Source organism: Garra rufa, chromosome 1 (assembly GCF_049309525.1).
Source record: "Garra rufa chromosome 1, GarRuf1.0, whole genome shotgun sequence".
Taxonomy (NCBI): Eukaryota; Metazoa; Chordata; class Actinopteri; order Cypriniformes; family Cyprinidae; genus Garra; species Garra rufa.
Window position 1 is genome coordinate 86,645,124 of NC_133361.1, and position 25,489 is coordinate 86,670,612.

General features: G+C 37.9%; 1 protein-coding gene across 1 annotated transcript in view; it reads left to right on the forward strand.

The window, feature by feature from the left end:
* The window catches only part of LOC141339925 (uncharacterized), a 184,729-nt gene extending 166,512 nt beyond the window's left edge, over positions 1–18,217 (forward strand). The window contains exon 5 of the mRNA XM_073844986.1: positions 17,408–18,217. Within this exon, the coding sequence (XP_073701087.1) occupies positions 17,408–17,634 (227 nt within the window). The 3' untranslated portion in view covers positions 17,635–18,217. The remainder of the gene's footprint in view (positions 1–17,407) is intronic.
* The last annotated feature ends 7,272 nt before the right edge of the window (positions 18,218–25,489 follow it).

The following is a 25,489-nucleotide window of genomic DNA, read 5'->3' on the forward strand; positions in this document are numbered from 1 at the left end:
CATTAATTCATTCATCAAAGCTACATACCAAATTACATTATTTTCTGTATTGCAGCTGTAGAAAGAATAATTCTGGAAACACTAGAGAAAATGGACATGAAGATAAACCATCTTATGTCATTGGTCCAGTCTCTAGTGGGAAACAGGCGTGCTGTACCCCAAATGCAGATGGCTGAAGAGGAAGAGGGCAGTGTCTTTCCTATTGCATCTACGGAGGATCTAGATAGGCTGGAACAAAGATTGTCTGACAGAGGGTTTATGCAGAGAATGGTAAGAATCACTCAAATTGTCAAACCTACAACTACTTGCAAAATGTAAACAAACTGTGTTTGTGCGTAACTGTATGTGTGAATGTTTACAAACTACCTTAGAAATGGTTTTGAAAGAAGTCTCTAATGTTCATTAATTCTCCATTTGCAATTTATATATATATATATATATATATATATATATATATATATATATATATATATATATAGTGCCTTGTAAAATTATTCATACCCCTTCATTTTTTTCACATTTTATTATGTTGCTGGCTTATGTTAAACTACTTTAAATTACTTTTTTCCCCACATCACATCAATCTACACTCTCCACTCCATAATGGCAAAGCAAAAAATAGGTTTTTATCATTTGTGCAAATTTATTAAAAATAAAAAACTGAAAAGATCTTGTTGCATAAGTATTCATACCCTTTTCTGGGACACTCTAAAATTTAGCTCAGGGGCATTCATATTGCTTCTAGATGTTCCTACACTTGGAGTGGAGTTAAACTGTGGCAAATTAATTTGCGTCTGATTTAGAAACACACACACCTCTCAGAAAAGGTCTAACAGCTGAAAATGCATATCAGAGCAAAGACCAAGATAACTGGCTGTAGAACATTTCAGAGCTGTATGATCCATAAAATACGGAGATTGACAGACTTGAGTTAAGGCAATGATCTAGAGAAGAGTTCAGAAACAAATCTGCTGTATTGAAGGTTGACAGAAGCATGTAGCCTCCATAATGGAAGACGATTGGAACTAGGACTCTAGAAAATGTCTGCCTGCCCCCATACAAGCTGACAGAGCTTGAGAGATGAAAAGGTGAGGCAAAGATAATTGCCAAATGCAGATGTGCAAAGCTTGTCACATCAGACCCAAAAAGACTTGAGGCTGTTAAGGTGCTTCAACTATGTACTGAGTTACTCATGAATACTTATGCAATGCACTCATTTCAGTGTTTTATTTTTATACATTTGTAAAATTTAAACTCCATACACCATAATAATGACAACGCAAAAACCAGATTTGCAAATTTTACAAATGTATTAAAAATAAAACACTGAAATAAGTACATTGCATAAGTATTCATACCCTTAACTCAGTCCATAGTTGAAGCACCTTTACAGCCTCAAGTCTTTTTGGGTCTGATGTGACAAGCTTTGCACATCTGCATTTGTCAATTATCTGCCATTCTTTGCCTCACTTTTTCACCTCTCCATCTCTGTCAGCTTGGACATTTTCTAGAGTCCTAGTTGTTCCAGTCGTCTTCCATTATGGATAATGGAGGCTACATGCTTCTGTGAACCTTCAATGCAGCAGATTTGTTCCTGAACTTTCGCTAGATCATTGCCTTAACACAAGTCTGTCACTGAGCTCTTCAGGCAGTTATCTTGACCTCAGGACTTGGTTTTTGCTCTGATATGCATTTTCAGCTGTTAGACCTTTTCTGAGAGGTGTGTGTTTCTAAATCAGACTCACTCAAATAAAGTTGCCACAGTTTAACTCCACTTGATTGTAGTAACATCTAGAAGCAATATGAATGCTCCTAAGCTAAATTGCGAGTGTTCCAAAAATGGGTATGAATACTTATGCAACAGGATCTTTTCAGTTTTATTTCTAATAAATTTGCAAAGTTGTTACAAACCTGTTTTGTGCTTTGTCATTATGGTGTATAAGATGTAGATTGATGTGGGGAAAAAAAGTAATTTAAAGCAGTTTAACATAATGCTGCAACAAAACAAAATGTGAAAAAAATGAAGGGGTATGAATAATTTCGCAAGGCACTGTGTGTATATATATATATACTGTGGTATATCACAAATATTAATTTTATTTTTAGTTGCCCATTACACTAGCCTCCAGTGTCAAACGACCATTAAAAAAATCATAATTTACTGATTTCTGCTCAGTTACAGGAATTATTACTGGCAGTTATTGACAAAAGTTCAATTGCTTTGTTTTTCTTTCCTGGATTCTTAGAAATATTAGAAATTCATAGAAATTATGCTGATTTGCAGGGTTATGTTGGGGGCTCTGTGGTTTCAGCCTTTTAGGGTTGAATGTGTATGCAATTATTATCATCAATAAAAACAATAAATATAAAGTCACCATTTTATTAACCAACTGCAAAATATTTGTTAAAAAAAACTCATCAAATAGTCTCTTTTCAAAATGACTATAATTCCAAAAAACATAATACCACAATAGAGCAGTCCTTAGGGTCCAAAAACCAATGGCACATGACCAAGTGAAGACTAATAAATAAAATCACGTTTTTGAAATTGTAATTTTAGTATAGGGATACTAAAATGCACTTTTGAGCTGTTGTCAGGTTATGTGAGAATGTGCGTTTTTTTGTTTGTTTGTTTTTTGCTTTTTTTGTTTGCTTTTTTTATTCTTACCACCACAGTAAAAAACTTGGTTTTTATAGAAATCTTAAAATATAGTAGTCAACTTTTAAAGTGGATCAAGAATTAAAGTTGTCCTAAAACAAGAACGGCTTTTGCTCTGGTTTTAGGAGAACTTTGATTAAAGGTTTTGATCCACTTCAAATGTTTGACTATTGTATATATTATATCCAAAAAGGCAAATAAAAATGTATCTACATTAGGTGCTATAACTTATATGCCCAATTATTTATTATGCTTGAGTTTGAGATTTTCAGAAGGGTTACATTTTACATGCAAGCTGTCACTGTTTTCGTGAACCTGTGCTGTTTTGTCAAACCTCAATTTCATCAGATAAACGTTTTGCACAGCACACTTCTCAGTTACTTACTTGTTTTATTATTTTACTCATTTTAAACTGTGATTTGCTTTCGGAATTAGAGTGTCTCAATAGATGTTTAATAAAAAATAAATGTTTGTTAAGCAGCAAATCAGATATTAGAATGATTTCTGAAGGATGTGACACTGAAGACCGGAGTAATGATGCTGAAAATTTAGCTTTACATCACAAAAACAAACTAGATTTTAAAATAGAAAAGTTCCCATAAATAATTTTATAATATTGCTGTTGTTTTTTAATCAAATGTGAACATAAGAGGCTTCTTTCAAAAACATTAAAATCTGAATTGTACAGAATACAGGTCCATTTAATGCTAAAATATTACTTCAAAATTTACCTGTTGAAGGTGAACAGATTATCCATCAGTGGCGGGCCGAACATGAAGAAAACTGTATGGAGGATTTGCTCCAAGTTGTTCTCCACTGACGTCGCCGGCAACTGAACTGGTGCGGGAGGGGAGACAAGCGAGGGATCAGGAGATCTAACGTCGGAGCGCTCATATTAGGTAAGTTCTATAATGTTGTACAAATACAAGTAACATAATTAACCCTTTTAATGCATGAATTCTAGAAAACATTATCTAGCTTTTTTATGATTTTTTATTTTAATATGATGCTAAAATTAAAATCCAGTGTTATTTAGAAAAATATTTACCTGTCCACGTATGTGGACACCATGCAACAAAGGAGTAAATTGGGACATAAAGCCACAGCTGACAATATGGAATATTGTGTTTTTTAATGCCATGTTATGCTATTTATACCAGTTTAGTTATTAAAAGCAATATTACAATATAATAACAATAAAATTATATTGTAGGAACAATAATAGGTAACGTTAGTTACATATATGAGGAACCCTATTAGCAATATAGGCAAATCATAAAAATCTAATTAAAAATTGCTGATATTAAGAACTTATATTATATTATTACTTATTATTATATTTTCATCTTACTTCTGTACTGACTCCTTGACCTGTGCTGTACCTGTTTGGCAAGCAACATGCAATTTTGTCTCCATATGTAAAGTTGCCATTTAATGTTATAAAAAATTATGTTTATATATTTGTTATATCACAATATAATACAATTTATAGCATCTCTTGAAAAAAGAGAGTAGATTTACTAGCAGATTACAGAAATTCGACTTGCAATCTGACTCCACTGTTGCGTGCCGTGGACAGTTGGTTTTTGGTGAATAAAACCTACATTTTATTCAATTTTAGTTTATAAAATACTAACATATTAAATTAAGTTAAATAACTGTCCACATAAAAGGGTTAATGGCGGAGCTGTTATTACAGCATTAGTCAAGTACTGCAATGATTTATAACAGGGTTCAAACTGGTCAAATAACGTGGCATCAGCCGTGTTCTGTAATATGTAATATTTAGAAATGTTAATAACTTAAATGAGATTTTAAAAATCTGTTAAATTCGTTAGAAATTTAGTTGCAACCAAAACGCATGGTATCTCGCTAGCTAACAGGTGAGAGTCATCGTAATCAACCGAAACAAAATGAATTTGGAAGTTATTATAAAACCGATCGCAGACATCGCACAATTAGTTTTAAAATATACACCTACCTTAATCAAATCTTCCCTCGCCATTTTTGTGTCTTCTGCACAGCACATGGTTAGGTTGAAATATGCGGGTAGAGCTTTGACTCACCTCAACTCACGTGCGTAGTTCACGTGCGCCCTCTTCTTGTTTATTAGCAGGTTGGCAAACTAGCTTTAGGTTTGTTATGCTCATTGGTTAACTTTGTCCGGTTTATTCAGAAGAACTAGATGAAGAAAAAAAAATATCTGACGTTAATTAAGTGTAAGTGGGAAAAGATTGGTTTATATTTATGAAATTATTGTAATATTTTATTTTAACTTACAGCTTCAGCTATGAGGAATCCGATCCTCCAGTCTCCGACGGAATCAGAAGCGGAAAAATACATAAAAGATTTCCTTCGCTTGGCCCCAGGGAGGATGTAATTTTTTATTGTTTTTTTTTGTATGCATGTATGTTATAAATAGTGATAAAAAGTGTATCGTTTTGTCTGCATAAAGTTTGCTATCTCGTTTTTGTATAAATAAATGTTTGCTTTGCTTATTAAATGTATTTTGTTTAATAAAATCAACGAATGTGTGTTTTATTATTAGTTGAGAGTGTGGTTTATTTATTTATTATCATATTTGGTCATTGTAACATGCATTCGGGAGGATTATAGACGTGGTGGAAGGTATTTAATTCAAATAATGGGAGGGGGTGTTTTAATAAAACGACGGCTATCCGACATGAATCAGACATTTGGCAGATGTATGAACATCTGATTAACATCGTCTAAAGAGCGGATTAGGGACGTTTTAATTCATGTACGTCTTAAATAAGTAGGCTGAGCGTCGTTCTAACATCTGGCACGGACGTCTCGGCGACGCCTGCCAGATGAGCAAACGCCCTCTGCCAGACATCTGCCAGATGAAAAAGACGACGTCGCATAGACGTCTCTGCGACGTGCCTGTGCTATCTGGGTAATCGTTCAATCTCTCTGCAAACACAAATTTAATTGTGATTTTAAAAAACATCTCTTGAAATATTAATATTCTTTTTTTTTTCAGTCATGTAATTTGAATATCGAAATACTGGACTTGTTGAGAATATCACAAATGTCAAAATGTACTAGATATAAAATTACATAATTAGCTTTGGACTTTTGTGACAGATCTGCAGTTTGTCCCTTCAATTCATCCTACATACTAGGTACAGCTTTACAGTATTATACTTGTTTTATAATATAAAAATTATATTGATTTCAGCGATCAAGACTTTTATTTTGTTCTGGAGATATGACGTCATAAGGCTGCGGCGCGCGCTCCTGCATTTGGGATTCAAACGGAGAAAGGTGTGTGCTTTTAACAACTGAAAGTGTTTGAATCAAGCCAAATCGTTTAGAGAATTGCATATAAAACTGTGAAATGATTTGTTAGCCAATACAACACTGTTATGCTTTATTTAGTGACACTTTAGTGTAGTCCCTATATAGTGAATATTTTTTCCTAACGAATTCGGTCACCGTCAGTAATGTTGATAGAAACGGATCTTTTGGAAATTCCGAGTCAACTGAATCAATCGATTCCCAAATGATTCACTGTTTTGAATCGCCGCACACTGACGACATCTGCTGCTCAAAACACTGGAAATACAACGAGAACAACAAACACTTGAAACGACAACGACTACAAACAGCAAATGTTTTCATGAAAGTGTAATCTGTTAAATGACTGCTAGGGAGCTAATTGAGACACACCCAGAGTTTTAGTGTACATTTATTTTTCTTTCTTCCAAACACAGAAAAACTCCTGCTGAAGCAGCTGAGATCCACGTGAAACACAATTATAAAGATGCCATTTATTAAAGAGGAGAGTGAAGACATGAAGATTGAAGAAACATTCAGAGTCAAACATGAAGATACTGAGGAACAAACAGGTTGGTTTTCATTTCTCAAAGCTGAACTCACTCATTTGATCCTTATTAAAATGTCCAGCTCTACAGTATCTACTTTTGATTAGAAAACAATAAAAGCGGTATTTTACCAAAGTAATTACCATGAATGTGTCGGGGCAAAAATTAAGGAGATATTTGAATTAATAATAATAAGTCCGTGTCGCAAAGATGAAGTTGACTATCTTGACTCGCCATCTGCTCACTTTTAAAGCCTAAATGCATCTTTATAAATTAGGCCTATAGCTTATGAAAGAGTTTTGTTTTCGATTTTAATTATTTCGTTTTATAGTAGGCTAGTGAAGTAATAATTTAAAGCGTATATTAATTATTGTGAAGCGCTCCTTTTTAACACCAGACATCAGAAAGCATATCCTGTTTGTTTTCTTCAAAAGCATGTTTTGTTAACGCTGTGTACACACGAACTAAGGTAGACCCTTCACAATTCTGGATGATATATTACTCTGACCGCTTTATGAGCAAAAATGAAGTTTCACATTGCACCGGCGAATGCATGTCCTATAGGCGCGCTCCAGCTTTCAATCTCCGCAAACGATTGGATATGTGCCTATTAGCACACATTATCTAGGTTAAACGATTAAACAAATATTATGATATGCTTTAAGTTTATATATAGATTTTAATTTAAATCGTGATGGCTTGAGAAGGCTAAATTGATCTGTTTGCCGTTGGTCGCATTACTTAAAAAAAAAAAAAAACTTGAATTGAACAAACAAAAAATGTTCCAAATATATCTCTAAATTCACTTTATAAACTAAAGAAACGAAAATAAATGTAATCACTTTGCTATTAAAGACAGCAGCTGTGTAATGGGGAAGAGAAAGAGGAAAAAGACAGGTTCCAGTGGGACTCGGGCCAGTAGTTCTGATGAGCTGTCCGACATTTTTGCAACGAATGTTTGTTTAATAGCCTATTTAACATTGTATTTAGGCTACTTTCTTATTTAAATATATTATTTCTTTAATTTATTTGAGCGTTTTTTGTTCACTGATGTAAGTGCTAAAATAAACAGGCACGTTTGTTAATAATGTTTGAGCCTAATTTATTTTGTGTTTCAAAATTATATACATATGTATTTATATATAGGCCTATGTACACAAACGTCAGTATATATATTTATAAAACACTTCGCTACCGCTGTGGTAAAAATCTGCCTATTCAAAACTATAAGACAATTTTACCTCAGCATAGCTCCTCTTTCTCCTTACAGTTGTGGTACGTTTTCGACACATTATGCTGACAAGACAGTTACTACAAAAACTCAAGAAGCAGTTTCCTTCATCTCCACTATCAAACGACCCGTGTTTTGTGGTCACGCATTGGCTGTTGTGAAAGTACTGATAAGCACATAGCGTCATCATCGCGATTTAAAATCTTAACCCTAGTAAGGTCTTCATTTCCAGTTCATCAATTTGGTCTTTGGGGTCTATATGACCCCAACAATTGATAGAGAAATTATACAAAAAATATACATTTTTAATTATACAAATAATATATTATTTTTTTTGTTTACTTCTCATCTATTCATTAATGCTGTGTTTTGGGAGATATGAAGTACTTTTGTACCTGTTTACCACACAATTCCTCAACTACACCATAAGCTTGCCTATGAAATTTTAATTTTTTATGAAAAATTCACTTAAATTGTGATCTAAATTTAATTTAAATTGTTTTTGGATATTGATCCAGGTGTTATGTGTAGAAGTACGCCATCTCCTGGTTTGAGATAAACCTTAATTCTTTTCAGTTTAAGAAATAAATAGTTTTGACCAGCAGAGGCCAATAGAGAGCCATTCATTTTACTGCATGTAGCCAACTGTTGTATTACAACTTTTGAAATACATTTTTTGAATTTATTTACATATAAACATAATAAAATACATTTAAAATTATAATTTTTTTTTCAAATAGTAGAATTTTTGTAGTTTTGGTGCATTTTGAAATGTCTATTTTTACATAATGCCACAGAAATTTGACAGAATGCCACCTAAATGCCACCTAAAGGATGCCACCTAAATGCCACCTAAGACATACCTAAAGGACAAGATTTGGAGTCAGAGTGTGTGTGTGTGTGTGTGTGTGAGTGTGTGTGTGAGAGAGAGAGAGAGAAAGAGAGAGAGTGAGAGAATACATGGGTGCATATGTAAGTGTGTGTTTGTTTGTCTGTGTGTGTGTGTGTGTGCGTGTGTGTGTGTGTGAGTGAGCATGTCTTTTTTACATCACATCTATGCTCTAGTAGTAGGCCTTCATTTCTATGTGTGAATTTTCTGATTTATGCCGGATTTATAGATTTTTTTTTGACAAATGAAGAAAAAATATTGAGCTTTTTCAAATTTCCCATTCATTTCAATGTGGGGTCATATTGACCCCGAAGACCAGATTAGTAAAAAAAAATAAAATACATACCTTCAGAACAATCGAATCAAGCCCGGTTTTTGTGTGTGTGTATAGACAGATTATGTAGGAAAAGTCACAAAATATTTTTCCTCTCAGATGAAGGGAACCCTTTTTTTTAATCAAGGAAACGTCGATCGGGGTCATATAGACCCCAAGGACCTATTGAGGGTTAAATATCAAACATGTTTGATTTGATCGGGGCAGCCCCGATCTGTGAGCTAGCAGATCGGGAGATGCAAGATTCGATCTTTGAACGCCTCACATTACAAGATAATCTGCGCCGAACATCGGGGCCGATCGAGGTGCTGACTTGGAAAACACAGTTTATTAATAAAAATTTAAATATGTCCTTTCTCTTTTTCTGACTCATTCATAGTCATTATTTTTTGCTGCTGCTTTTTTAAAGCACCTTCATCCCCATGTCTAAAGAGCTAATCATTCAGAATGCTAAGAGGCAATGCTGCCATTAATACCTGTAAAACTTGAACATAAGCTGTCAACAGGCCTCAAAGTCATAATAAAAGTTGTCAGTTTGTATAGTACCATGACCTGATGTGACCTAGATATCCTATTATGTAGAATCAGCAATCAATCATCATCAGGAGGCGTCACTTTATTTTAATAATAGTTGTCAATCCTTGTTACACCTACTATAAAACTTATTTCTAACATATAGAGTTGATCTATTTGTCAAAAAAGTAAACATATGAACATAGAAACTAATGAAGAGCATACATTTCCTTAAAATTATGACAGAATCGCTGGTTTACAAAGCATAATAAACTCACAGAACTGAAGCTAAATGGTCCTTGATTCTTGATTTGACTTGTATGATGTTCAGCACCACGGACAGCAGCTGATCCAGATCTCAGAGCAGCAGTGGATGTGACGACTACCAAACCAACAATAGACATCCATACATTACAGTCATGACTTTATTGTTGGTTTACTGCTGCATTTTCAAAATCTTCATATGGGGAAGTAATAGATAATCAAACTTGGCTACAAATAGTCTTTCATCATTGTATTAAATTGTCTAGAAAGTGTCAGCAATATCTAATATGTGTTAAATAACAAGCATTCCAGGTAATTCTGACATGTCTTAAATGTTGTGTTACTGCAGTAGTTTTCATTGAATAAATAAACACATTCATAATACTAAATGTTGTCCAGTTGTCAGGTGTTCACATGAAACTTTGTTGGATGGGGTTTCAAACTCACCATATATCTCCATTTTTACAAACCTATGTTTCTTCAATTCAGAGATATTTACACTATATTTGTTTAGTTTTATGGTCTACCTATTACACATACTTTTTAAAGTATTGCAATACATTTGAATATGTATGACACACAAAAATACATATATTTTTTCTTTCAAAACATTTCCTTGTTTGCTGTTGGAATAAAACAGTACATTGAGGTTATTGATTTACAGTATTTACAGGAATTTGCCCAGATTTTCAGCAACTCTAAAACAATCAGCATAATAACACTCATAATAAATTAAAAATGTATTTATCTATATGCTTTTTTCTTAGGCTATGATTAAATTTAGACCCAAAACTATATTTTATATTTAACGAATAATTATATTTTACAGTAATTATTACTTAGACGTGTCTATTTTAAATAACTATTTGCTTATTTCTGTGTTTCTTTTAATCTTCAATGTACTAGAAAAAGTTGTGTTGGGCAAATTACAGTGTTTTCATAGCAGAGGGTTCATCTGAGGGTCCTAAATAATATTTCAGATGCAATCGATGCAGGTGAGGCAGTCTGAGCTGTACACTTATTAATTTCCTAAGAAGACATCGAGTCAGACTTCAGTGAGAGAGAAGTGAACGAATAGGACTTTTATTTTGCTCTGGTGCTGTGACGTCATTAAGATTCGCCGCGCTCCTCATCTGTTGTGATTCACCTGAAGAAAGGTTCGTGGTTTTAAAGTTTTTAAATCAATGAATTAAAGCGGGTTTTTTTACAAGTTACGTAAAATAAATGCATCATTCTTAAATATAACATTGTAATGCTTTATTTAGTGTTAGTTAAAGCGTTAGCCTTTAGTAACAGAGAAAGTTCGTCTCATTTCTCTCTCTCTATATCATGAATCAATCGTGTGATGATAAGAAGTGATGAGAGAAACTGAGAATCCGAATCATTTGAATCAAATAATTTGTGAAATGATTCAGTGATTCGATTCAGCGGCACGCGGACTACAAACGACAACAACAAACACAAACGAGTGAATCACAACCAAGAATAATTTCATTCAAGTTTTATATATTATATATGACGTACAAATAATTAAATACCAAATGTAAATTAAAACTAGCCTACCTAAATATGAACGATCTGTGTAATTTGTGTATAGTTATTACCAAATCTATTAGCTCTCACTCTGACTACTGAACTAACTGAGACGCACCCAGAGTGTGTTTAGTTTGCATTTATTTTATCTTTAATTATTCTCATCTTAAACAGGACAAACACACAGAAAAACTCCTGGAGAAACATCAGAGATCCATGTGACACACTATTATAAAGATGACGTTTATTAAAGAGGAGAGTGAAGACATGAAGATCGAAGAAACATTCAGAGTCAAACATGAAGATACTGAGAAACAAACAGGTTGGTTTTTATTCTCAAAGATGAACTCACTACAGAAATGAATGATATTTATGAACAATGTCACAGGAGTGTAGAAATGTTAAGACATTTGACAGAAGTGTTGAGATCACATGACAAATACTAACCCTGCCTTCAATATCCTGCGTTCACACTGAACATTTGTTATTATGAGATCATGCATTTATGTTGTAACAATAATATGGAAATAAGCCTTAAACATTTTTCAGTAATATTAAACCCAATATCTGCTTCTAATATTAAAACCATTGATAGCACTTTGGCCAATTATGCAAAAGTATTTAAGAAAATTATTTGCACAAACCTTGAAATGTAAGTAATCACATTTGGCTACTGCATGCTGACTACATTTGTTCATTTAAAGTATTTGATAAGCAAATAAAACAGCCAGTGGACAGTAAAGCTACATCTAAATTAATCCGGATATCAATGGAAAGGTGTTTTTGTTTTTAAAAATTTCTCCATCCACACTAGCCCCTAAGCGTTTTCGAGCATTTTCCAAAAGTTTCTCATCCACTTAAATGTAAGAAAGTGTTACATTTGCCTTTCTACGCGTACCTGAAACCTTATTAAAGCTCACTGAGACTATACAAATGGAACGGATAATACTTTTTCATGCAATTTCCTCTAGTAAGATCATTTCATTTGCCGAAAAAAAATAAAAATAATATATACATATATATATATATATATATATAGTTGTTTTAGACAATGTCGGACATACAGAAAAACAGCATAAAATAGGAGAAACAGAGCTGTAAATATAAAGCAAGTCTGACAAGAAAACAATTAACTAAAAAAAATTAAAAGAGAGGAAAATAATTTTAATAATATTAATATTATTAAGTGAATAAATAGATGACCGCTGTTCAGGAGCATCAGAGTGGAGCAGCAGGGCACATAGAAGGTGCTGTATTTCACCATGAGAACAGTATTAACCAGTGGTTCTCAAACTGATGGAGGGGGTAATTCTATCCAGACTTTAAGTAAAATAAAGCAAGTACTTTTCACTAGCAAAATGCCACTTTTAGTATAAAAACAGGAAAATTGGAGTAAACAATAGTTTTCCTTGATAAAAATGCCATATCAGTGTGGACGGAAGGCCAAAACAGAGAGAGAGAAAGAAAAAAAAAGTGTTTTCAAGGTTCCATTCTTGGGCCTATTTTGTTCTCTATATATTTGCTTCCCCTAGGGTCCATCTGTAGGAAGTCTGGCATCTCGTTTCATTTTTATGCAGATGATTCTCAGCTTTATCTGCACTTGAAATAGAAAGATAAAAAGTCCATAGCACCATTTTTGTACTGTCTTGAAGACATTAAACCTGGTTGGCTCTAAAAATGTTTTAAAGCTTAATGAAGAAAAGAAAAGTTGTGGTATTTGGATCTAGGGGTGCTCATGACTCTTCTCAGTTGGATCTTGGTGTTTTAAGATTATATGTGAAGCCCAATGCAAAAAATGTGGGTGTTATTATGGAGTGAAAACTGGATAAAAAGGGTAATTCAGTAATTAAAGCTAGTTGTTTCCAGTTGAGGCAATTATCCAAAGTGAAGTCTTTTCTATCTTTTAGTGAGTATGAAAGAGTTATACATATTTTTAGGTATTAACCAGGCTTCTCTCATACATTTGTAGTTGGTACAGAATGCTGCTGCTCGTATGTTGACAGGAACACAAATGAGAACATATTACACCAATTCTGGCACCTCTCCACTGGCTTCCTGTTCATTTTAGAATCGATTTTAATTGATTTTGGTTTTAGTGTTTAAATCACTAAATGGACTAGAATATTTTGACTTAATACAGCTATACACTCCAACAAGAGCACTTAGATCCACTGAGCATTTACTTTTGGTTGTTCCTGCCATAAGGTTAAAAACCGGGGGACCTAGTCTTAAAACTCATCTTTACACTTTGGCTTTTAACACAGTATGAGTGTTTAGATTTTATGATTGTGTTGGACTCTTGTCTGTTTTACAGTGGTGTGAAAAAGTGTTGTTCTTTTAATGAAGGGAAAACAAAATCCAATTCCACATGTCCCTGTGTGTGGAAAAGTGTTAAAACATAACTGTGTTTTATCACACCTGAGTTCAGTTTCTCTGGCCACACCCAGGCCTGAATCACACCTGTTCGCAATCAACAAATCATAAATACGACCTGCCTGACTTAAGTAGACCAAAAGGTCCTCAAAAGCTACACATTTTGAGATCCAAAGAAATTCAGGAACAAATGAAAATGAAAGTAATTTAGACCAGTCAGTCTGGAAAAGATTATAAAGCCATTTCTAAAGCTTTGGGACTCCAGCGAGACATTATCCACAAATGGCGAAAACATGGAACAGTGGTGAACCTTCCCAGGAGTGGCCGGCTGACCAGAATTACCCCAAGAGTGCAGCGATGACTCATCCAAGAGATCACAAAAGACCCCACAACAAAATCAATTGCACAACTGCTTGAAAGAGACTGGGCAAAAATGGCCTGCATGGCAGAGTTCCAAGACAAAAACCACTGCTGAGCAAAAAGAACATAAAGGCTTGTCTCAGTTTTGCCAGAACACGTCTTGATGATTCCCAAGACTTTTGGGAAAATACTCTAATGAGGGACCGACGAGACAAAAGTTTAACTTTTTGGAAGGTGTGTGTCCTATTACATCTGGCATTAAAGTAACACAGCATTTCAGAAAAAGAACAGTGGTAGTGTGATGGCTGGGGCTGTTTTGCTGCTTCTAGACCTGGGGTACGTTTCCCAAAAGCATCGTTAGCTAACTATGATCGTTAGTTCCATTGAACTATATTGGAAACGACCGAACTTTTGGGAAACGCACCCCTGGACGACTTGCTGTGATAAATGGAACCATGAATTCTGCTGTCTACCAGTAAATCCTGAAGGACAATGTCCGGCCATCTGTTCGTGACCTCATTGCAAGTTATCACAAACGCTTGATTGCAGTTGTTGCTGCTAAGGGTGGCCCAAACAGTTAAGCTTAGGGGGCAAACACTCACCATGTGGGTTTTGATTTCCCTACATAATAAAAAAAGCTTCATTAAAAAACTATGTTGTGTTTACTTTGGTTATCTTTGATTAATATTTACATTTGTTTGATGATCTGAAACATTAAAGTGTGATGCATGCAAAAAAAGAAGATAAAAAACAATCAGTAAGGGGGCCAACACTTTTCCACACCACTGTATGTGTTTATTGTTTTAAATTTAGTATGCTTGTACAGCACTTTAATAAACACTTGTTGTTTTTTACAGTAATTTAAATTAGATAAATAAACTTTGACATTGACCTTAGTGCTGGGGGTAAACGATTATTTTTAAAACGATTATTCTGGCGATGATTTTATCGAATAGTCGACTATTCTAATGACTAATTAGATGATTTATCTTTTTTTTTTTTTTTTTTTTACATAGTTAGCAGTTTCCTCCTAAAAGATGCTCCCAAATGGAAGTTGTGCTGGTGTGGTATGCTAGCTCCATCTTGCAGAGACTGCATATAACTATACCGTTACGTTTCTGGCTGTGTTTAAAATATCCCCACACCTTTGAGGTAGGACGGCGAGTTGTTTTCTGATGACAGGGCTTGACATTAAGCTTTGACATGTGCTTTGCCTTCGGACAAGTAAATCAGACATTCACTTGTCCGAGTAAGAAAAATTACTTGTCCAAGGCAAAAAAAGAGCCTTTTTTTGCCGTAAATTAATCTTTTCTGAAGCAACAGTCTCAAAACTGCTCTATAAGGTCTTACTTTAATCAGAATATTTGTGATATTTGCCTTAAATTCCACTGCACAGGAAAAACCCAGCCTGTATCAAAAATGCAAATGTATTTACTTAGACTGTTTAATGAAGATAAAAGGTTCCGAAAAATGCATTTACACAGTAAAACTGCAAATACATAAATAATGTTATAAGATTAATGTTGTACTTTTTTTAACATATAAAATGTTGAAAAAATGCATTACTTTTAAATATGAAACGAACCACCAATAGGTGGCAGTAAGTCACTGTCTTAATAAATGAATCACAGATTCAACCAGTTCGTTCACTGACTCACCTCATTCATTAAATGCTAAATCATTCAGTATTGAAACACCGCTGTGTGTTTGTCAGTTTTGCGACAGTTCTGCTGCTTATTTCGTTAACAAAAACAGTCAGTGATTTGTCTAAAAATGTAAGTCAGTTAATATTAGTTAATATTAAATACTAGTTTATTGAACTATTGTTGTATAAAATCAATGTCACGTTTGCAATCGTAATGTTGCTTACCTATATAATATGTTATACAATATTTATCTTTTTTTCTACCGCAGTATGTTTGTTTCTTTGTGTATGCTGTTATGCCTATTAGTTTTAAAATTTCGGTGAGTCAGGCTGCACAAGCTTGATCCTTGATACTGTCCGTTTTCAGTCACCGTTTACACTGTATTTAATACACTCAGAATCATTCTCAACAAAGTTTCGGTGCTACGCTAGTTACGCTAGTCGAGCCCTGCTTCTGATGACATGTATTGCTTGGGAGTGCAGGCTGCTGAACCTGAGAAGTGGACGGAGTTTCGTTATCCATGCTGCTTTGTTTTGGTCGCCAACATGCGTCTGGTGAGTGGGCGTGATGTGTCGACTACTGGATTTGACGTCGACGTTTTTTTAGAACCGAGTCGTCGACGTCATCGACGCGTCGCTGCAGGCCTAATTGACCTAGCAGGTCAGTGTAACAGCCCGTTTTTTGATCGGCTAACATAATTGCCCCATTTATAAAACCTCAGAAAGAATTGTGTGATGAATTTTTCATCTGACAGTTGAGATCGGAGGTTTATCCCCTTTTTTTTCTTTTTCTTTTTAAATTTGTTGGATTTTATTCCCTAGGTGACAAATGGTACAGAAAAATTTAGATCAGTCTGTATATATATATATATATATATATATATATATATATATAGATCCTAAACTCTGTCATTAGATTTTCTAGGTTTTTTATTAATTGTATAATGGCCAGCCTAATCTCTGTAGGGTACCGGCTGAGCAGGATCAGGTTTGGACACCCTGGTATAGGATCTAGCATACATGCATTACATATCTACATGCTTTGATGTTAATTGTTTTGTGCCATTAAACTGAGGTTAACTTTTATTCCTTTTTTCCCACCTTAGACCTAACAGCTCTGAAAGAGGAGAGAGAAGTACTGAATGAAACTGAAGAGAAAGATCAGTTTGAGAATCTTCATGCTTTTGTGTCTGGAGAAAAATCTTTTTGTTCATTAGAGTCTGAAAAGACTTCTACACAAAAAAGAGCTCAAACTACAAACCTTGAAGTCCACCAGAAAATGTACACTTCAGAGAACCCTTTTACCTGCCAACAGTGTGGAAAGAATTTCACTCGAAAAGGATGCCTTAACAGACACATAAGACTTCACACTGGAGAGAAGCCTTACACCTGCCAACATTGTGGAAAGAGTTTCGCTCGAAGTGGAAATCTTAAAGTCCACCAGAAAATTCACACTAAGGAGAACCCTTTTACCTGCCAACAATGTGGAAAGAGTTTCACTCAAAAAGGACACCTTACCACACATGAGAATTCACACTGGAAAGAAGCTTCACACATGCCAACAGTGTGGAAAGAGTTTTACTCAAAAAGGACACCTTAACACACACATGATAATTCACACTGGAAAGAAGCCTTACACCTGCAAACAGTGTGGAAAGAGGTTCAATCAAAGTGGAAACCTTGAAGTCCACCAGAAAATTCACACCATGGAGAGCCCTTTTACCTGCCAGTGGTGTGGAAAGAGTTTTAAACTAAAAGGAAGCCTTAACATTCACATGAGAGTCCACACTGGAGAGAAGCCTTACACCTGCAAACAGTGTGGAAAGAGTTTCAATGAAAAAGGAGCCCTTAACAAGCACATGAGAGTTCATACTGGAGAGAGGCCTCACACATGCAAACAGTGTGGACACTGTTTCAGTCAAAAAGGAAGCCTTGACAGGCACATGAAAATTCATAATAGAGAGAAGCCTAACAGATCCCCTTAGTGTAGAGTGAGTTTCAAACTAAATGTATAGAATGGAACTTTCTAATTATGTTTCTCATTATGTTTTGTCCATTGTACACTTTACGCTCAGTCCAACACAATATAGCTAGTTGACTCGGTAATCATAAAAGCGCAAGGAATAATATGGATTATGGTCAATGTGTTCGCTCTGTCTACAGTGTAAGAACTTCACATTGGTATATCATGAATTGAAAAGAGATCTCACAGGAAGTGCAGTTTTTTTGTTGAAGCACAATAAAGGACATTGTTAGCATTTTTAACATCACCATTTCGGGTTACAACTACAACCCTTGTTCCCTGAGAAAGGGAAGGATACACCAGGACATACAGAGACAGGCTCCTCCTTGGGCTCTGTTCGTCATCCTCCTCCCGGATGTCCGTTCTCCTCCTCCTGTTGTTCCATCAGTGCAAGGATGCGCCTTCCAGAAGGGGGACGATATGCCAGGAATATGGACCTGTTTTCGTTTCAGTGTGCCCTTTTTTGGTCCCGTTCCTTTCCTTTAGTCCAGTTAGTCATTTTGTGCACCCGTGTTCCCCAGTTACCCCTTATATTAAAATCAAAGTCTGTGCATTCTGTCTCTGTTGGGTCTCTATTGTCCAATACGTCTGTCTTCCCTATTTCCTTGTGTGGGTTACCCTGTGTCTTTGGACTATAATAAACTCCTTTCTACGTCCTTGTCCGAGACAAATTACTACTGCTCATGAAGAACACACTGCCAGATTGACATACACATTATGATGTCACAATGACAGAGTCATTAGCATAAAAAAGAATGTTTGAAATCTTTGATCTAGTAAAAGTTTTCTTCCCACTAATGAGGAAGCACTAGGGACCAGAAATAAATTCTAATGTATAAAATCTAATGTAGTCAGCATTTAAAGTGGATCAAAACCTTTAATCAAAGATGTCCTAAAACCAAAACAATACCTATTCTTGTCTTACGATGACTTTAACTTTTTTGATTCCCTTTAAATGTTGACTACTATATTGCAAAAATATATGAATATTTTTTTTAATAAATTGGAAATCAAGACCTAAAAAATCTAAAATCTAAAAAATGATATCTAGTGGCACAAGATCTCGTGATTTCCGAGTGGTTCAATTTGGGCCTTGAAAAATAAAAAGAGGAAGCAACCAGATAATAACTGTCACACCCTCAGCACGTTCCCTCAGCCCCAATCACCGTGATCCATCACCAACCAGCCAATCACCACTGCACCACACCCGTGAACCATCACCAGAGTTCTAATCACCCACACCTGGAATCGCAATCAGCACTCCCTTTATATACTCACCTCTGCCATTCACTCACCGGCTGGAATCATAGTTACATGGACACCTCTCCTTGGATCTTCTCCTCCTTCTCTCGATTCTCCTGTGCTCCTCTCGGACTGCATCTGGATCAACCTGTGAAACATACGTTAACCACTTTAAGGGATGTGACTGTTACTCTTGCTGGCGATTGCCTAAGAACTTGTGTTTACCTTATCGAACTGTGTTTGATGACTCGGATCCCGAAGTCTATACTCACCTGTTTGAAGTGTGCACGTCTGTAAATAAACACCTTGAAATCTACTTACCCTCTCCTTGTGTGTGTGGTCGTGACAGGATTCCAGCCCGAAGAATTCCTACAGCTCGCTCATGGAGGCGTCAACGTCATCAGCCACTGCTTCTCCCGATCCATTCGCCGAAATGGTGAATGCCCTCCGTCAATCTCTGCAATCTGTTCCCCTTGCGACCAGAGCTAACACCACAACGATCTCCAACACGCCCATCTCTCGCCCCCTGAATTATTCCGGCGACCCAGGCGGATGTGATGGTTTCCTCCTTCAAAGCTCTCTCTACATTGAAGCGAATGCTCACCATTTCCCTAACGAAGTCTCCAAAATCTCCTTCATTGTTTCACTTCTCACTGGACCGGCACTTCAATGGGCCAATGCGCTCTGGGAATCAAGGAGTCCAGCGCTAGCTTCACACAATGCATTCACCTCGCACTTCAAGGAAGTGTTCGGAGCCGCTCTCACACCCCTCTCAGTGCACGATGAACTCATCACTCTGCGTCAAGGTACCACCAGCATACACGAGTACACCTTGCGCTTCCGCTCTCTAGCAGCCCATAGTGGTTGGAATCAGATTGCTCTCCTGGCGGCTTATCGTCAAGGGCTCAAGCCACAAATTCGCAAACATATGGTCATCTATGAGGATAATGTACCGCTAGAGACTTTTATAAAGAAAGCTACTAGTGTCTCGCAGCACCTCTCTGCCTGTCCCTTTACATTGTCTGTGGCTAGTTCTCTCCCATGCAGAGCTCCATCACCCCAGCGAGACTGTGAAGAACCCATGATCACAGATTCTTATCATCTGGATCCTGCAGAGCGGAAACGTCGCATTGATAACCGTCTGTGCCTATATTGCGGAGAAGCCTCCCATCTCATCCACGTCTGCCCAGTTCGACCACCTCGTCCAATGGTGAGTACAGTAGCCATTTCTCCTGCCATATCTCACTTACCCCGTATTACTGCAAGCCTAACTGTGAACTCTCGTACTCTCCCCATACATGTTCTTGTGGATTCTGGAGCGGCTGGCAACTTTATCTCCTCACATTTCATTGCCAAGCATCAAATTCCCACCGTTAAAAATGAGATCAAATATCGCATCATTACCATTCAGAACTCACCATTGGGCGATGGTAAAATCACCCGACGCACCAAAGAGGTAACAATAATTTCTCCACATGACCATCGTGAAAAATTAACCCTTCTCGTACTTCCCCGAGCAAATGTGGACGTCATCCTGGGCAGACCATGGCTAGCAGAACATCAACCTCACATCGACTGGAGCACAGGAGAAATCCTAAGCTGGAGTGCAGGATGCCAGAACCACGGATACCGTTCTCCCTCGTCTGCTTCACAGCAACCTCGTCCCGCTGTTTCCCTCAATGCAACCACCATAGAGAGCCCCAACACTCATTCCACAGTCAACATTCCCACCATCTATCAATCCTTTTCAGACGTCTTCAGCAAGGAACGAGCCACTCAACTACCACCTCACCGGCCCTGGGACTGTAGTATCGACCTACTGCCAGATGCTAAACTACCCCATGGAAAGGTCTATCCTCTTTCTCGTCCTGAGCAGGAGGCCATGAATGACTACATCCAAGAGGCACTCCAACAAGGGTTCATCAGACCTTCCACGTCCCCAGCAGCGTCCAGTTTCTTCTTTGTCCCGAAGAAGGATGGAGGGCTCCGACCCTGCATAGACTATCGGGTACTGAATGAAGCTACAGTAAAGTTTGCCTATCCACTTCCACTAGTTCCAGCAGCTCTAGAGGAGTTACGAGAGGCCCGCATCTTTACCAAGCTCGACCTCCGCAGTGCCTACAACCTGATCCGTATCCGAGAAGGGGACGAGTGGAAGACCGCCTTCATTACCCCGACTGGACACTATGAATATCAGGTGATGCCCTACGGCCTGGCCAACAGTCAATCCATATTTCAAAAATTCATGAATGAAATATTCCGTTACTTCCTCCATCGTTTTACCATCATCTACATTGATGATATCCTGATCTACTCACGAAACCTAGAAGAACACCACGACCATGTTCGCCAGGTCCTTCAACGTCTCCGCAAATACCAACTCTACCTGGAACAGGAGAAATGCGAATTCCATCAACCCACCGTCTCCTTCCTCGGATACGTGATCTCTGCGGAGGGAGTTCGTATGGAGCCTGGTAAGGTAGATGCAGTAACCACCTGGGCGGAACCCAAATCGGTAAAAGAACTCCAACGCTTCTTGGGCTTCGCCAACTTTTACCGCCACTTTATTAAGAATTATAGTCTCCTCTCAGCACCTCTTACCTCTCTCTTGAAGGGAGGACGCAAGGTACTTCAATGGACCCCTGAAGCTCAACAAGCCTTCGACCACCTTAAGCTCATGTTTACATCAGCACCCATACTTCAACATCCTGACCCGTCGAAGGCCTTCATAGTGGAAGTGGATGCGGCAGACGTAGGCGTCGGAGCCGTTCTATCACAATGGTCTGGTGAACCCCAATCCCTCCATCCGTGTGCGTACTACTCCAAAAAACTCACCCCAGCTGAACGGAACTACGGAATAGGTGATCGTGAGTTGCTGGCCATTAAGTTGGCCCTCGAAGAGTGGCGGCACTGGTTAGAGGGAGCCCAATATCCCTTCACCGTGATAACCGATCATAAAAACCTCCAGTACCTCCAGCAAGCCAAGAGATTGAATGCACGCCAAGCACGCTGGTCACTATTCTTTGCACGCTTCAACTTCCAAATCACCTATCAACCCGGTCACAAGAACATCAAGGCAGACGCATTATCCCGTATGTATTCACCTGATCCTACTGTTGACACACCTGACCCTGTTCTACCTCCATCTGTCTTTCTAGCACCTATCCAATGGCAACTTGATGAGGACATCCGGACCGCCACCTTCGAGGAACCTGCACCTCCTGAACTTCCTCCAGGCCGTACCTATGTCCCTAACAATCATCGGCTTCCGTTACTGGATAGTACGCACACGTCTCCTGGCTCAGGACACCCTGGCAGTAGGCGAACCCTCTCGCTCCTCCAGCAGAAGTATTGGTGGCCCAACATGACCAGGGACGTGGATCGGTACGTCCGGGGGTGCTCGGTCTGCGCCATCAACACCACACCCCGTCGTTTACCTGAAGGAAAGCTCCAACCATTGACCATTCCCCGCCGACCCTAGACCCATCTAGGAGTGGACTTTGCCACGGATCAACCTCCCTCTCGAGGGTACACCACAATTCTTGTGGTTGTTGATCGGTTCTCTAAAGCCTGTAAACTAATCCCTCTCAAGGGTCTTCCCACAGCTCTAGAAACAGCTGAAGCATTGTTCCAGCATGTGTTCCGGAACTTCGGACTTCCTGAGGACATCGTATCCGACAGAGGGCCTCAATTCATTTCCAGGGTCTGGCGGGCATTTTTCCAACTGCTGGGCACCTCAGTCAGCTTGTCATCTGGATACCACCCTCAAACAAACGGGCAGACCGAGCGGAAGATACAGGAGATCTCCCGTTACCTCCGGGCGTACTGCTCCCAACATCAAGATACCTGGAGCCAGTATCTACCGTGGGCTGAGTATGCACAAAATTCCCTCCGTCAGACATCTACTGGTTTAACCCCATTTCAATGTGTTCTAGGCTACCAACCTGCACTGTTCCCATGGACCGGAGAACCCTCCGAAGTGCCTGCGGTAGATCACTGGTTCCGGGTGAGCGAGAGGGTGTGGGACTCAGCCCATGTCCATCTCCAACGGGCAGTCCGGAGGCACACGGAGTACGCTAATCGCCACAGGTTACCTAATCCTGTTTACCTTCCTGGAGACCAGGTATGGCTCTCTACCCGGGACATCCGCCTCCGGCTGCCCTGTAAGAAGCTGAGTCCCCGCTACATAGGGCCATTCACCATCCACTCACAAATAAATCCCGTCACCTACCGGCTGAACTTACCTCCACGTTATCGGATCTCTCCCTCGTTTCACGTCTCCCTATTAAAACGTCACACTGATCCTCTGTTCCCTTCCTCAGCAGAACCGGAACCACCTCCTCCTCCAGACCAACCGGAAATCCTCAGTGACGACATCTACCAGGTCCAAGAGATCCTAGACTCCCGGCGGCGGAACGGCCAACTCCAGTACCTCGTGGACTGGGAGGGGTTCGGACCCGAGGAGAGATCGTGGGTACCCCGTGATGACATCTTGGACCCTGCTCTCCTCGAAGAGTTCCACCAACAGCACCCGGAACGCCCAGCTCGCCGAGGTCGTCCCCGTCGCCGCTCTCGGGTGCCAGGAGTCACCCGTGGAGGAGGGGGTAATGTCACACCCTCAGCACGTTCCCTCAGCCCCAATCACCGTGATCCATCACCAACCAGCCAATCACCACTGCACCACACCCGTGAACCATCACCAGAGTTCTAATCACCCACACCTGGAATCGCAATCAGCACTCCCTTTATATACTCACCTCTGCCATTCACTCACCGGCTGGAATCATAGTTACATGGACACCTCTCCTTGGATCTTCTCCTCCTTATCTCGATTCTCCTGTGCTCCTCTCGGACTGCATCTGGATCAACCTGTGAAACATACGTTAACCACTTTAAGGGATGTGACTGTTACTCTTGCTGGCGATTGCCTAAGAACTTGTGTTTACCTTATCGAACTGTGTTTGATGACTCGGATCCCGAAGTCTATACTCACCTGTTTGAAGTGTGCACGTCTGTAAATAAACACCTTGAAATCTACTTACCCTCTCCTTGTGTATGTGGTCGTGACAATAACAAAGTGAAACTTTACACTGAAATTACGTAAGTACATGACAGATTTCACTGCCTGTAAATTTGGGCCTATGTTGACCAGTCATTGGCATGTCTACTCATTTGGCCCTTAGAAGAATAAAGTGCCTTATTAATAAAGTGCAGAATATCTCGTTAACTATGTGCCATACACCAATCGGTTCTCTGCAATCACACTTCCCTGTACAACCTCCACTTTAGGCTAAAACTTAAATCTCCCTTTGAAATGCTGGATATAACAATTGACAAATAACGATCAAACTAACTTATGCAACATACACAACCAAGGGAACTAACAAAAGGCAAACTTGCTTGTTAAAATTACTAGGGATGCACCGATATGGAAATTTTGGCCGATAACGATAACCCTTTTATTTTTTTTCTGACCATAATTGCAAAAACAACAGGCAAACACATTCAGTGAACAACTGATTTTATTTTTAAATTCTAAGTTCAGAAAAGTTTGAATTGATCTCTGAACTATAGTTACTATTCATTTCTATGGTCAACTTTCTTTTACATAAAATTCATTGCTTGACAAAAAAAAAAAAAAAAAAAAAAAAAACTTAAACATTTGCAATATATAAATAAAATGTTAATTCTGATACAGCAGGACTTCAGGGCTCACAAAATTTCAAAATCCCTGGTAGCCCTTCGGCAGGTACTCTTTATTTTGGTAGCCTGAAAATTATTTTAACTTCAACACACAAATATCAAGAAATGAATTTTATTTCACTATTTACAGTGTATCTGCACAATTTTAAAATATCAATTTAAGGCAATGTATGACCCTTGTAAAGAGCTGCACAAGTAAAATAAACAGTATGAGTGTACGATGTACGGAAATATTAAGACATAAAATGACCAAAAAAATCTTATACAAAGGCATTTCAGCCTTTATACCATTAAAAGGGATTAATCAAGTATATAATGTATTATATTTATTTAAAACATAAATATAACTGTCTTAATTGTTTAGATTTTTAGAAAGCACATTAACTTCTTTCACATTTACAACTCAATATGTGACCCTGGACCACAAAACCAGTCATAAGGTAAAATTTTACAAAACTGAGATTTATACATCATATGAAAGCTCAATAAATAAGCTTTCTATTGATGCATAGTTTGTTAGGATAGAACAATATTTGACCGAGATACATCTATTTTAAAATCAGGAATCTGAGGGTGCAAAAATATCAAAATACTGAGAAAATCACCTTTAAAGTTGTCCAAATTAGGTTCTTAACAATGCATTTTACAAATCAAAAATTACATTTTGATATATTTACAGTAAGAATTTTACAAAAAATCTTCATGGAACATGATCTTTACTTAATTTCCTAATGATTTTTGGCATAAAAGAAAAATCAAAAATTTTGACCCATGCAATGTATTTTTGGCTATTGCTACAAATATACCCCAGCGACTTAAGACTGGTTTTGTGGTCCAGGGTCACATATGTTTGCTGCATAAAAACATGGGTC